General features: G+C 35.6%; 4 protein-coding genes across 4 annotated transcripts; 3 read left to right on the top strand and 1 right to left on the bottom strand.

The window, feature by feature from the left end:
- Positions 1-863: 863 nt before the first annotated feature.
- Positions 864-3,380, top strand: SAPINGB_P003927 (uncharacterized protein; the record flags this gene model as incomplete). Its single annotated transcript, XM_031998642.1, has 1 exon — positions 864-3,380. The coding sequence occupies one exon, from the start codon at positions 864-866 to the stop codon at positions 3,378-3,380; it is 2,517 nt and encodes an 838-aa protein (XP_031854533.1).
- Positions 3,381-3,740: 360 nt separating this feature from the next.
- Positions 3,741-4,975, top strand: SAPINGB_P003926 (uncharacterized protein; the record flags this gene model as incomplete). Its single annotated transcript, XM_031998641.1, has 3 exons — positions 3,741-3,941; positions 4,074-4,127; positions 4,235-4,975. 3 exons carry the CDS (start codon positions 3,741-3,743, stop codon positions 4,973-4,975), a joined length of 996 nt encoding a protein of 331 aa, XP_031854532.1.
- Positions 4,976-6,226: 1,251 nt separating this feature from the next.
- On the top strand, positions 6,227-8,842 carry SAPINGB_P003925 (uncharacterized protein; the record flags this gene model as incomplete). Its single annotated transcript, XM_031998640.1, has 1 exon — positions 6,227-8,842. One exon carries the CDS (start codon positions 6,227-6,229, stop codon positions 8,840-8,842), a length of 2,616 nt encoding a protein of 871 aa, XP_031854531.1.
- Positions 8,843-10,298: 1,456 nt separating this feature from the next.
- On the bottom strand, positions 10,299-11,960 carry SAPINGB_P003924 (uncharacterized protein; the record flags this gene model as incomplete). The annotated part of the gene is made up of 1 exon (XM_031998639.1): positions 10,299-11,960. One exon carries the CDS (start codon positions 11,958-11,960, stop codon positions 10,299-10,301), a length of 1,662 nt encoding a protein of 553 aa, XP_031854530.1.
- Between the last annotated feature and the right edge of the window lie 119 nt (positions 11,961-12,079).

Genomic DNA, 12,079 nt, shown 5'->3' with positions numbered 1-12,079 from the left:
CAAGTTGTCTTATATAGATTTGGAATGGAAATTTTTTAAAGATTCAATTATGAGACTAAAATAAAAAAAAAAAAAAATAAAAAAAAAGAGCATGGAATGTAGATTTCTTTTTTGTTTTTTGTTTTTTTTAAATAAAAAATTCAACTTGAGGCATTCAATGTTATTTTTATTATTTATTTTTTTTTTCTGTTACCAAAAGAATTTTTTTCTTTTGTTTAAATTTTTTTATCAATATCAAATATTCATAATTTTTCTATAGAAAGAAAAAAAGAAAAAAAAAATTAAAGTAAAAAAAAATAATGAGTTTAAAAATTTTGTCTAAAAAAAAAAAAATATTAAGTTAATCCCATTTAGTTAGAAGTTTCTTACTTTTTCCTTTCTTTCTTTTTCAAACACTCACTCTCTCATTTTTTTTATGTCTCGCGTTTTAATGACTTGTTTATGGTTGAAACGCGTCCAAAAAAAAAAAAAATTTGTATATATATTTCAGAAGAATTTAATACTTTGGATCCGACACTTGAAGTGAACCCTTTACTTTTTTTTCTTTCTCGTGTGTTTGTTTCATTTACTGTCTGCAAAAGATGTTTATCTTAAAGGGTTTATCTACAATACATATAAAATTGGAGAAAAGAAAAAAAAAATTACTAATAAGAATATATATTCCACAATATCTTCTTTCTTTTTTTTTTCTCTCTCTCCCTTTTTTTTTCTTCTTCTTTATCTTTTTTTAAATAATTATACTTTTTTTGTTTTTTTTTTTGCTTCATCTAAGCTTTTTTTGTTTTTTAGTAAATAATTCTAAATTAAAGTAAATCGATCATTCATTAAAAAAAAAAAAAAAAAAAGAGAGAGAGAGAGAGAAAATGAGCTTAACATATGCTTTGAGAAACCTCAACCATGAAGATATCGACATTATATACCGCGCCTTACCCTTCATTAAAACCTTGTCACCAAGCAAGGGAACACATGCAACACCACTTGACAGAAGACAAGCAGCTTTGGCAGAAGCTTTGACACTTGCTCGTGACAGTTTTTCATTAACACATGAATCACTGCGTCGCAAAAACAGAGCAAGCAGGGCTATGCATGAGAGTGAAGATGAAAGTGGTTATGAAGAAGAAGAAAAAGGACAAGAGGACAACGAGAGTGATGAAGAAACAAGAGTTTTTTATACAACTAAACAGAAACCGTTAAAAAGACTACTTGATAGAGTCATTACAAATCCAAGTAAAACGGTTACAACCATCCAGAACAAGACGTACCCCGCACAAGCCCCTCCTTCTCCAGGAAGGTCGCCACCACCGCGCGACGATTCGTTGGCATACCAGCGCAAGTTAATGGTGGTAGGTAGTAATATTTCTAGCCGCAGGGACACGGAAGATGATGACGTTGGTAATGAACAGAATTTACGGGGGGGTTTCTACAAAACAGAAACAAGGGAGAGAGGCCTGCGGACTAGAGACAATGATAATGAAGATGAAGATGAAGATGAAGATGAAGATGAAGATGAAGATGAAGATGAAGATGAAGATGAAGATGACAAAGACGATGGCAATGACGATGACGACATTAGAATTGAAAACAAGGCCGGCTTTAAGGGAAAATCTCCGCGCAAATCCATTTCAACCCCGGATTTGAGCAGTCTCGTGGACCGGGCAAGAGGGCGCGTGGCTGGTGCGGCGGCAGTTGCGGCGGCGGCAGCAGCGGCGGGGAGCAAAGAAGGGCCTGGCGATGGTGGGGTTGTCAAAGACTCTGGTCACCATCATGGTACTACTACTACTACTACGGATACTGGGCAACCCCCACATTTTCATCAGCATCTTTATCAGCATAGGCAGAAGCAGAAGCAAAAACAGAAACAGAAACAGAAACAGAAACAAAAGCAAAAGCAAAAACAAAAGCATAAGAAGCAACAGAAGCATCAGAAACATCAGAAACATCAGAAGCATGACCTAGTTGCAAACTCAGGGATGAAAGATGAGTTGCTTCCACCAGGAATTATTCCAATTACAGGGACAGATGAATACAACTCTCCAAGTACGCTGGCTAGTAGTAAGCGGCAATACCAGCTGTCACCTGGATCCCAACATCATTATCACCAGCAACAGCAACAGCAACAGCAACAGTTTATGAGAGGAAAAAATCAGCGAGATGGTTGGGGGAGGTATGCTCCGATTGAGTATGTACGTCCAGGCGATGGGCTTTTTTCATCCACATCATCATCATCATCCGATGGAATCTCTTCTTCTTTTTCATCTTTTTCTTCTTCTTCAACAGCTTCTACTTCTACTTCTTTTTCTACTTCTTCTTCTACTTCTTTTTCTACTTCTTCTTCTTTTTCTTCTTCTCAACTGTCGTTTGTTTCAGCTCAGGAACGGGCTCAAAGAAGATACGGAGTACATGGCCAAACCCCTCCTCAACATGGGACTTATACCCACGGTAAACGGCGGCGAAATACCAAAGAACGTAAATTACCACCCACGCCGGCTTCTTCTCTCTCACCACCACCACCACCACTACCAACACCATTATCAGAACCACCACTTGGTAATATAAATGCACAAAATGAAGTAGCAGCCAAAGCATCAAGAATAGCAACTCGACGAGCTGACCTTAAAGCGCTTGTTCAGACCATGTTTGCAGTACCTCCAACGGTGCCTCCATATGATCCTGTACGGGATTATCTTCCAACATGGCTTATACGGACATATAATTACTGGCGATGGACATTGCGTGTTCCAGCACATGATGTGCCTCAGAGGTATGCTGTTTGGATCAGTTTACATTTACGGCATGCAACGTTATGGTACCATATTGAGGATTTGGCTGTTCTTGCAGATGCTGGGGGGTTTAAAAATTCTCCGGATGTAAATGGGTATATATTGAGACGGGCTGCTGGGCATATTAAAGTTCAGGAAGAGATTGCAAGATTAGAGTTTAATGTTCTTGTTCAGCCGGAGCATGATGTTCCTGTTCTTGTTTTTAATGCAACGTTTAGGAGAATTTTTGAAAAGGTGCGTCACTTTTATCACCCGGACCGACTAGCGGTGCAATATTATGATAGAGTGGCAGCTCGGGTCCGCAAGAAGTTGGATGTATCATTTGTAGAGAGGTATAATAATAATGGTGGGGGGTTAATAACTAGGGGGGTAGTTAGAGGTGGTATAGAAGAAGAGATTAATGAAGATGGAAATGGAAATGGAAATGGAGGGGTTATTGTTGGGTCTAAAGGATTTATTGCATTGGAAGAATTGATGACATTGGCAGAAAAGGCCGATGACACGTACCGGCCAAAGTTAGGAGGAGAAATAAAGCAACAACATCATGCATTTTTAGGGCAGTTGTTGGGCCGACATAAGCGGAGGAAGGAGCCTAAATAAATAAATAAATAAATAAATAAATTATTTAGTGTGGGGGCCGAGGTTAGGTTTAGGGTGGGTTAATATAGCCTTTATTGTGGGGGGGAGGAAAGAGGAGAAAAGTTGTTAGTTTTTGTAAGAAAAAAACCCGCTTTTTTTTTTTTTTTTATTTTTTTTTTTATTTTTATTTTTATTTCTTTCTATCTTTCTAGGAGAGTTTAACTTAATTACTTAAAGTATAGTAACATTTTTACAACAAATCTTCCTTTTTTATTTATTTTTTTTTTCTCTTATCATCATCATCAATTATAATATACCAAAAAAAACAAGAAATTGACTATTCTAAATTTTTTTTCTTTTAATTAACTATTATCAATCATAATGGTGGCCCCAATCGAGACTCAACTTCGTCTAGAGAAATTTGAAGAAAATTTATATCGAAGTACAGAAAAGTTATGGAAACCTCGAAATGCTCGTGGAGTATTTGGAGGAGTTGTGATTGCTCAATCTCTCATGGCTGCTGTACGTACTGTTGACCTCAAGTTTCATGTGCACAGTATGCACTGTTATTTTGTAGCAGCTGTAAGTTTAAAGATAAGACAGAGAGAGAAAGAGAAAGATAATAAAAAAAAAATAAAAAAATAAAAAAATAAAAAAATAAAAAAAAAAAAAACAGGCAAGTCGAAACGATTCTAATGAATGATTTATATCTAGGGTGACAATCAAATTCCAATTGTCTATAATGTTGAGCGAGTTCGAGATGGTCGAGTAAGTATATATATATATATATATATATATATATATTATTCAAAGATATATATTAAAAAAAGACAGACAAACAGTCATATTAACTGATGATTTCTTTTTTTAAATAGTCATTTGCAACACGCACTGTAAAGGCTATTCAACGAGGCAAATGTATTTTTACTACGACTCTTTCATTTATGATTCCTCCTCCTGATGGTCATGTATCATTGTCACATCAATCACTATATCCGGGAGTTCCATCACCTCGCGAGTCACAAAACTATGTGAGTCATCTACGTCTTAAGAAGAAGGGATTTGCAAAGCGTGGAAGCCCAGAATCTAGTTACAATGCCTTTGCAGTTCAAGCAGATAAGTTATCACCTCCTATTCCTGTTCCTCCTAGTGCAGATAAGAAGAGTTCAGTTCCTAAGGAAGAAGAGGGGGAAGTTGAGAATGGAATTGATGTTCGATTTATTCCTCCAAGTGAAGAGTATATTGGACAAGCACCTTCTCAAAGACGGATCCGACATTGGATTAAAGCTCAGGGGAAGATTGTTGATCCTCTTGCACATGTGATGGCACTTGCTTATATGAGTGATTCATTTCTTTTAGGGACAGCCATGATTGCCAATGATGTACATTTTTCAGATATGTCAATGATGGTATCATTAGATCATACAATTTATTTCCATAAGCCTCCTAAGGCTGATGAATGGTTGATGCATTGTGTTGAATCACCATGGACTGGGGATGATCGTGGGCTTGTTGTTGGGAGATTTTTTTCGCTTGAGGGAGATCATGTAGCGACAGTGATTCAGGAGGGGCTTCTTCGGTTGAGTGATTCAGCTCAGCGGGATGCCAAATTGTAGAGGGAAGATGAAAAGGAAAAAAAGAAGAAAATAAAAAGAAACATGGGGATTTGTAAAAGTAGTTTTTTTTTTTTTTTTTAGATAGTAGATATAAACAAACCATACATGGTGATGACAATTATGATGATGATGATGGACTGATAGCCGCCGACGGTGCAACCTTAAAAAATAAAAATAAAATATAAAAATAAGAAAGATCTCCTAAAAATAATAATGAAACCAATTTTTTTTTTAATTGTTATTTTATTTTATTATATATATTTTCCTATATTTATTTTCTTAAATATATATAAAATTAATTTTTTTTCACATTGTGAACGATGAAGTTTTAAGTGGCTGGTTATTTTTTAATTATTAAAGAAAAGATTTAAAAGATTTAAAAGATTTAAAAAAAAATTTCCATTAAAAAAGAGCGTTTTTTTTCAGGGCCCTTTTTTTTTTTTAAAAAAAAATACTGAGAGAGAGGGAGAGAGAGAGAGGGGAGAAGAGAAAATTTTAAAAAATTTTAAAATTTTTTTTAAATTTTTATTTTTTTTATTAATTAAAAATATTAAAAATATTAAAAAAAAAAAAAAAAAAAAACTCTCTCACTCGCTCGCTCACCTGAAATCTCACATTTTGTGTATTTTTTGTATTTTTATATTTTTATATTTAAAAAAAAAATAAAAAATAATAATAATAATAACACCGAGCGTCTCTTTTTTTTTTTATCTCAAAAAAATAAAAATAAAAGGGTATATATATATTTAATATTTAATATTTAATATTTAATATTTATTATATAAACTTTTTTTTTTTAAAAACCGTCCATCGGTACTTTTTTTTTTTTTCATATAAAAACATTCCGCTTTTTCCTAAATTTCCTAAATTTCCTAAATTTACTATTTTTTTTTTTCTCTTTTCTTTCCATTTATTATAAAAACCTTTTTTTTTTTCTCTTTCTCTCACTTTCTCTCTTACTATCTCTTTCAAGGAAAAAAAAAAAAAAAAAAAACTCTTCTAATCTATATATATCCCTATCTCCATTCTATAAATCTCATGACGGCCCTGTAATATCTAATAACCTCCCAATTCACGCTTGCCGTTTTCATACCGCATCCAGAAACAAGCCTTCATCTCCATCATCTACCTATTCTATTCTATCATATCTTATCATTGTCATTATCATTATCATAATCATTATCATAATCAATTAATCAATCAATCAACTTAAATTTATTTTAATATTCTTTTCTTTTTCTTCATTTCAAAATGTCTACCGGCCCTATTGCAACTTTATCAAACCCTTGCGGATCTTATAACCCCGTTGTCGGCCCTCAACATCGCCACCATCTTCTTCGACGTACAGAATCAGACCTAAACCCCCATGATCTACCCTATTCATCATCATCTGCAGCAGAAGATATTTATGACCCTAGATATATGACAATGTTGGCTGCATTTGATCGAATCATTGATCTAATACATACACACACCCCAGGCTCTTACTTTTGTCCCGATCATGAGGTTGTTTGCCACTGTGGATCACACCCTAATTCAACAGCTTATCTTTGTGACCATTGTACTCCTGCAGATGCTGCTGCTCTTTCAAGTCGGCGATCTAGTGGAGTTTCTTCCACATGTGAACCTGGTGGAATAGAAATGTCAACTAGAGGATCAGTCGAAACTATCGCTTCGGCTGCTTCTATGGCTTCACTTTCGTCCGAGGCTTCCTCTACCCTTTTCTCAATGACTAGTAACTCCACTTCCAGAAGTAGCACCATTGCAAGCTCGCGCTGCTCGTCATGTCCTCCAGTTGCTCATACAACTGGGTGCTCAACTACAAATTCACTAATGGTGTTGCTCAATGTGGGAGGACGAGGTACTGCTGGTAATTTAGTCGCGGCTAAGTCACCTACCACCAAAGCCACGTGCCCCGTGGTGGATCCCGACTCGAGAATGACGACAAGTGCATATGGGAAAACGAAAAGTCGTAATGGTGGTGGTGCGTTTATTAGTGCCGATAATACTACCACTAACACTACTAATACTAGCAGCAATACTACTACTACGATTACTACTACTACTACTTATGCATTTAACTCTACTTCAACACATATAACCACCACCTCCAATAATAACAAATCAACAAGCAAGATGATGGCTCTCAGACAGCTGTCGCCGTGCTCCGAGGCTTCAGCCGACACGGCCAAGCCTAATGTGGTGGCTGCAAGTCCACTACCGGAACCTTATTATGATGAAAGTAGTTTGAGCTTAGGTACTACGACGACTGTCACAACGACTGCCGACGGTGACCAGGCTCAGTTTCATTTCGGTCGGCCGGCACGACTGTTGCGACATCGAATGCTTAATTCGGAGTACTTTGAGCGTGCAGATTTGGATTTGAGTAGTGATAGTGAGGATGAGTTTGAAGAGGAGGAGGAGGAGGAGGAGGAAGAAGAAGAAGAAGAGGAAGTGGAAGAAGAGGAAGAGGAAGAGGAAGAAGATAATGGTGAAGAAGAAGAAGAAGATGTTTATGAAATTGAAGAGGTTGATGAACATGATGACTTTTTTGCTGATTCTGAAGAAGAAGAAGAAGAAGATGACGATGATGATGATGACGACGATGATGATGATGATGAATATGATAATGATAATAATGGCCATCCATTAACAATATTTAAAAAACGGCCATCGATTGTTACTTATGGTGGTGACTTGTTTACATCTACTGGAGTTTCATCTTCGGAGGCCCAAACATTGGTTGAGACTGAAGCTCGGTCGAGTTCTCGCCAGCCTAGTGTTAGTACTCGTGAGGTGACTCCAGATACTCTTGTTCAACAGGAAGAAGAGCATTATAATAATGATGATGATGATGATAATGGTAATGGTAATAATAACAACAATAATAACAATGGTAATAATAATGGCCGCCGAGGAAATAATGGTTCAACATTTAAGGTTTACCATCATCACCATAGCCATAGCACTGGAGGAATGGGAGTGGAATATTATACAAATCTTATGGCTCGGTCTTCTCACCCGGCAGTTGCTGGAGCTTGTGCTAGGGCGCTGGCCGCCGCAACTATATCTTCATCATCATCATCATCATCATCATCATCATCATCTTCGTCATCATATCCTTGTTCTCCTACTACTGCTGCTACTGCTACTGCTACTACTAATACTAATACTACTACTCCGACTGAAACATTAAATAGTGGTTCATCTTCTGGAGCTGGCTCTTGGCCTTGGTTTTTACGTGGCTTTGGACGCCACAAAAAAAGTGCAGCTAGTATTTGTACAGTAAGTGGTGATGGTACTACTAGTACTACTAGTACTATTAGTACTATTAATACCACTACTCCTACAATAGGTTGTTCAAAAAATGGAGAATCACAGCAGCAACAGCAGCAACAACAACAACAACAACAACGGGCACTAAGACCAGCACAAACATTACCTCCACCTTCTTTGCTTGTATCGTTTCTTCCACATCAATTTGAAGGACCAATTACTGCCAAGCCAGTCGAGGAAATATTCCCCGCAGATGAAAACTTGAGCAATGGCTTGTGTCTTGGCCAAGAAGGCACTAGTGAACCCCACTTGATTGATGAAGAAGAACGACGACGACAACAACAACAACAACAACAAGAGGAAGAAGAAGAAGAAATAGAAGAACATCATTCTGCACCGGAGGGTCGCCGGAAAAGTATTGTGGGGAGTGTACGAGGGTTTTATGCAGAAGTTAAAGCTTGGAGAATGCAACGGAAAGCAGAGCGTGCTTTTCGAGAGTTACCAGTTGCAGCCAAGTGTAAAGCTCTTGCGAGAGATGAGGGGGCTGCATTTATGGCCATGAGTGCAGTTCGTCATCAAGAAGGAGCTTAAAGAAGAAGCAGAAGAAGATTTTTAAAATAAAAAATAAAAAGTGAGAGAGAGAGAGAGAGAGAGAGAGTATATAGATTGTGCCTTTTTTTCTTTTTCATTTTTTTTCAAATATATATATATATGTCTACACACATCTGGAGTTAATTTAATTTACTATTCTTTTTTTCATTTTTTCAATTTTTTTTTTATGAAACACTTTTTTGAAAAAAAAAAAAACTTTTACTTGAGAATAAATAGAGATTTTTATTTATTTATTTAAAATGAAAAAAAAAAAATAAAATAAGTTTTCTTGGCAAGGAAAAAAAAAAATTAAAAGGAGATTTTCTTTATTTTTATTTTTTTTTTTTTGTTTAATGTTGATGAAATATTTCAATCAAATTGCAAATCATTAACAGGTGCTTCAAGATTGACATTTTGTATGGGGGGAATGAAAAGAAAAGAAGTACAGGAAGATATACAAAAAAAAAAAAATAAAAAAAGTTTTTGGCTTTTAACCATATTATATAAAATAAAAAAAAAACCGGCTTAAAGAAGAAGAAGAAATATTTAAAGAGCAAAAAAAAAAAAAAAAAAAAAAAGCCACTATTTATCAAATGACCCCGGAGTTTTTTTTTTTTTTTTTTTTTTATTATTGATTTACCAAAAATTTATTTAAAAAAATAATTCAAAATTCAAAATTCAAAATGAGATATTTATATTTATATATTTATATTTTAATTTAATTTAATTTAATTTAATTTCATTTCATTTTATTTATTTTATTTATTTATTTTTTTTTTTCAAAATATCTCTCATTCGGGGTTTTTTTAATTAATTAATTAATTCGTGTTTTTTCGTTTAAAAAAAACACAAAAAAACAAAAAAACAACAACTTCAAATCTCCTGTTTTAACTCAAAAAAAAAAAAAAAAAAAAAATACAATTATAAATATATATAAATATATATAATTACTATAATTATACAATTATACATTTATAGAATTATAATTATCCTCTCGTGACCTTTTTTTTAATTCTTCTCTTTTACTCAATAAAAAAAACCAATTAACCAACCAAATTTGGTATTTTATAAAAATATAAATTTAAACAAATTCAGGGCCTTCCCCCTCTCTCTATCTCTTTCCTTGTATTTTCTATATATATATATATATATATATATATATATATATAAATGACCTCATCAATTTTTTTAAAAAAAAACCAGTTTTAGTTTGTATTCGTATATATTGTGGGAAATTTTAATTTTTTTTTTTTGACAGATAACCGTTTATTTCTTTTTTTAATTTTTTAATTTTTTAATTTTTTAATTTTTTAATTTTTTAATTTTTTAATTTTTATTTATTTTCTAACCTTTTCGTAATTATTTATAATGACGACATACATGGTTATATTAATTAATTAATTAATTAATTAATTTATTTATTTATTTATTTAATATAAATATTTATATTAGCCTCTCATAATACATATTCTTCTCCTACAAACTCAACCCCATCATAATATGTCCCAGCCCATCGTTTAGCCTGAGAAACAAGCCCCGCTGGACCACAAGCACACACCCAACACCCACCAACACCACCAACACCACCAGCACTTTCTTCTTCTTCTTCTTCCCCTTCTAAATGGAAAAATTCCTTTGCAACTAACCGGAAATCAGGCCGACCCTTATGAATTCTAACACCTTTAGGACCTCCACCACTCACAAGCGTACCCTCTTCTTCTCCTGATCCATTCGTCAATGTCGATCCAACAACTGTCATGTTAACATCTTCATCATCTTCATCATCATCCAACAATTCCTCCAATTCAAACTCATCATCAAATGGATCCTCAGACCTTTCTTCTTCTTCTTCTTCTCCTCCTCCAGTCCTCTTATTACCTCCCCCATTACTTGTTACATAAACCTCTGCACACGTCACTTCCAACAACCCCAAAGCCGTAATTTCATCCCGCCGTCTAACCATCCAAATAACCCGTACCTGGGCCCCCCGCATCTCCAACGCCCTTGCAACTCCAGCAGCAAATGATAACCCAGATCCACCTGCAAATATCAGAGCCTTCCGCGCCTCACGAACTAACTGCGACGCCCGTCCAGATGGCATATACGGGCCATTGACCGCAAGCCATGTTTCTGTGGCTGCAGGACCATCCGGCAGAATCGGATGCGAAAGATCACGCACTAGTAACCGCACCTCAGGGTCTGACGGCAACGATGCAATGGTATATGGATGCAAGCCTAACCTCAGATGAGATGCAGGAGCAAAGTCATTAGGAAGCACTCTTCGTGGTAATACAATAACACTTAAGGTAGGTGAGAGTCTAGTAACTGAAACTGCCTTGACAACCTTGGTGGCCCAAATACGAATTAACGCTTCCACGAAAAGAACAGATAAACTCATAATTGCTAAAACCAAAACTCCAGGCCTTGCATGGAAAATAATTAATATAACAATAGCCCATGCTGCAGGATAATGTATAAAATAAAACACTCGGTACACGCGCCGACGCACCGGCTTAAGCGACGTGATCCCAACAACTGCCATCAGAATCGCTGCAACCAACCCAAGCAGATTATCCTTTTTTTTAATCTTGTCTGTGCGTCCCGTCGAAATATACACCGCCAGGTATATAACTACATGTACAGCAGCTGATACCAATACCACACGGGCAATCCACTTGTGCAATCTCAAAGTGTCGAGGTAAGATGTGATAATGACTGAGTTCCCTGGGACTCTTAGTGCCAGTAAGAGAATGACAGGTACCATTGAGTAGGTGATACGGCCTGCACGTTTTGCCAGTTTTTTAGCTGTAAACTCTGGCAGCCCCACTGTACAGAAAAGAATCATGAAAAACCCCCAAAACATAACTACCACAGGTAAGGGTACTCGACCTTCAAGTAATAGTAATAGTAACCTTGACCCGGATTTTTTTTGACGGCCTTGTCTTGATCGGCTTGCTGATTTTGAAGAAACAATTTTGGCCACAAGTGTACGTGCAGTGGCCAGTAATAGTAGACTGGAGGCTGTGGCCAGTGCAATGTAGCCGTATTTGATGTTTGCGTAATGAGGTCCGCTATGGTCATGACCTTCATGACGGGGGATTAAAGATTCCACCGACATTTATTAAGATAGAGTTATTTGGATCTGTGTTTTTTAAAAAAAAAAAAAAAAAAAACAATGTAGAATATAATTGAAGAGAGAAAAGAGAATAGAAATAAACAAAAAATAAAAAAAAAAAA

The sequence above is a fragment of the Magnusiomyces paraingens genome (assembly GCF_902498895.1).
Source record: "Magnusiomyces paraingens strain CBS 517.90 genome assembly, contig: contig3, whole genome shotgun sequence".
Taxonomy (NCBI): Eukaryota; Fungi; Ascomycota; class Dipodascomycetes; order Dipodascales; family Dipodascaceae; genus Magnusiomyces; species Magnusiomyces paraingens.
The sequence above is the reverse complement of the archived record's forward strand: the minus strand, read 5'-3'. Positions and strand labels throughout refer to the sequence as shown.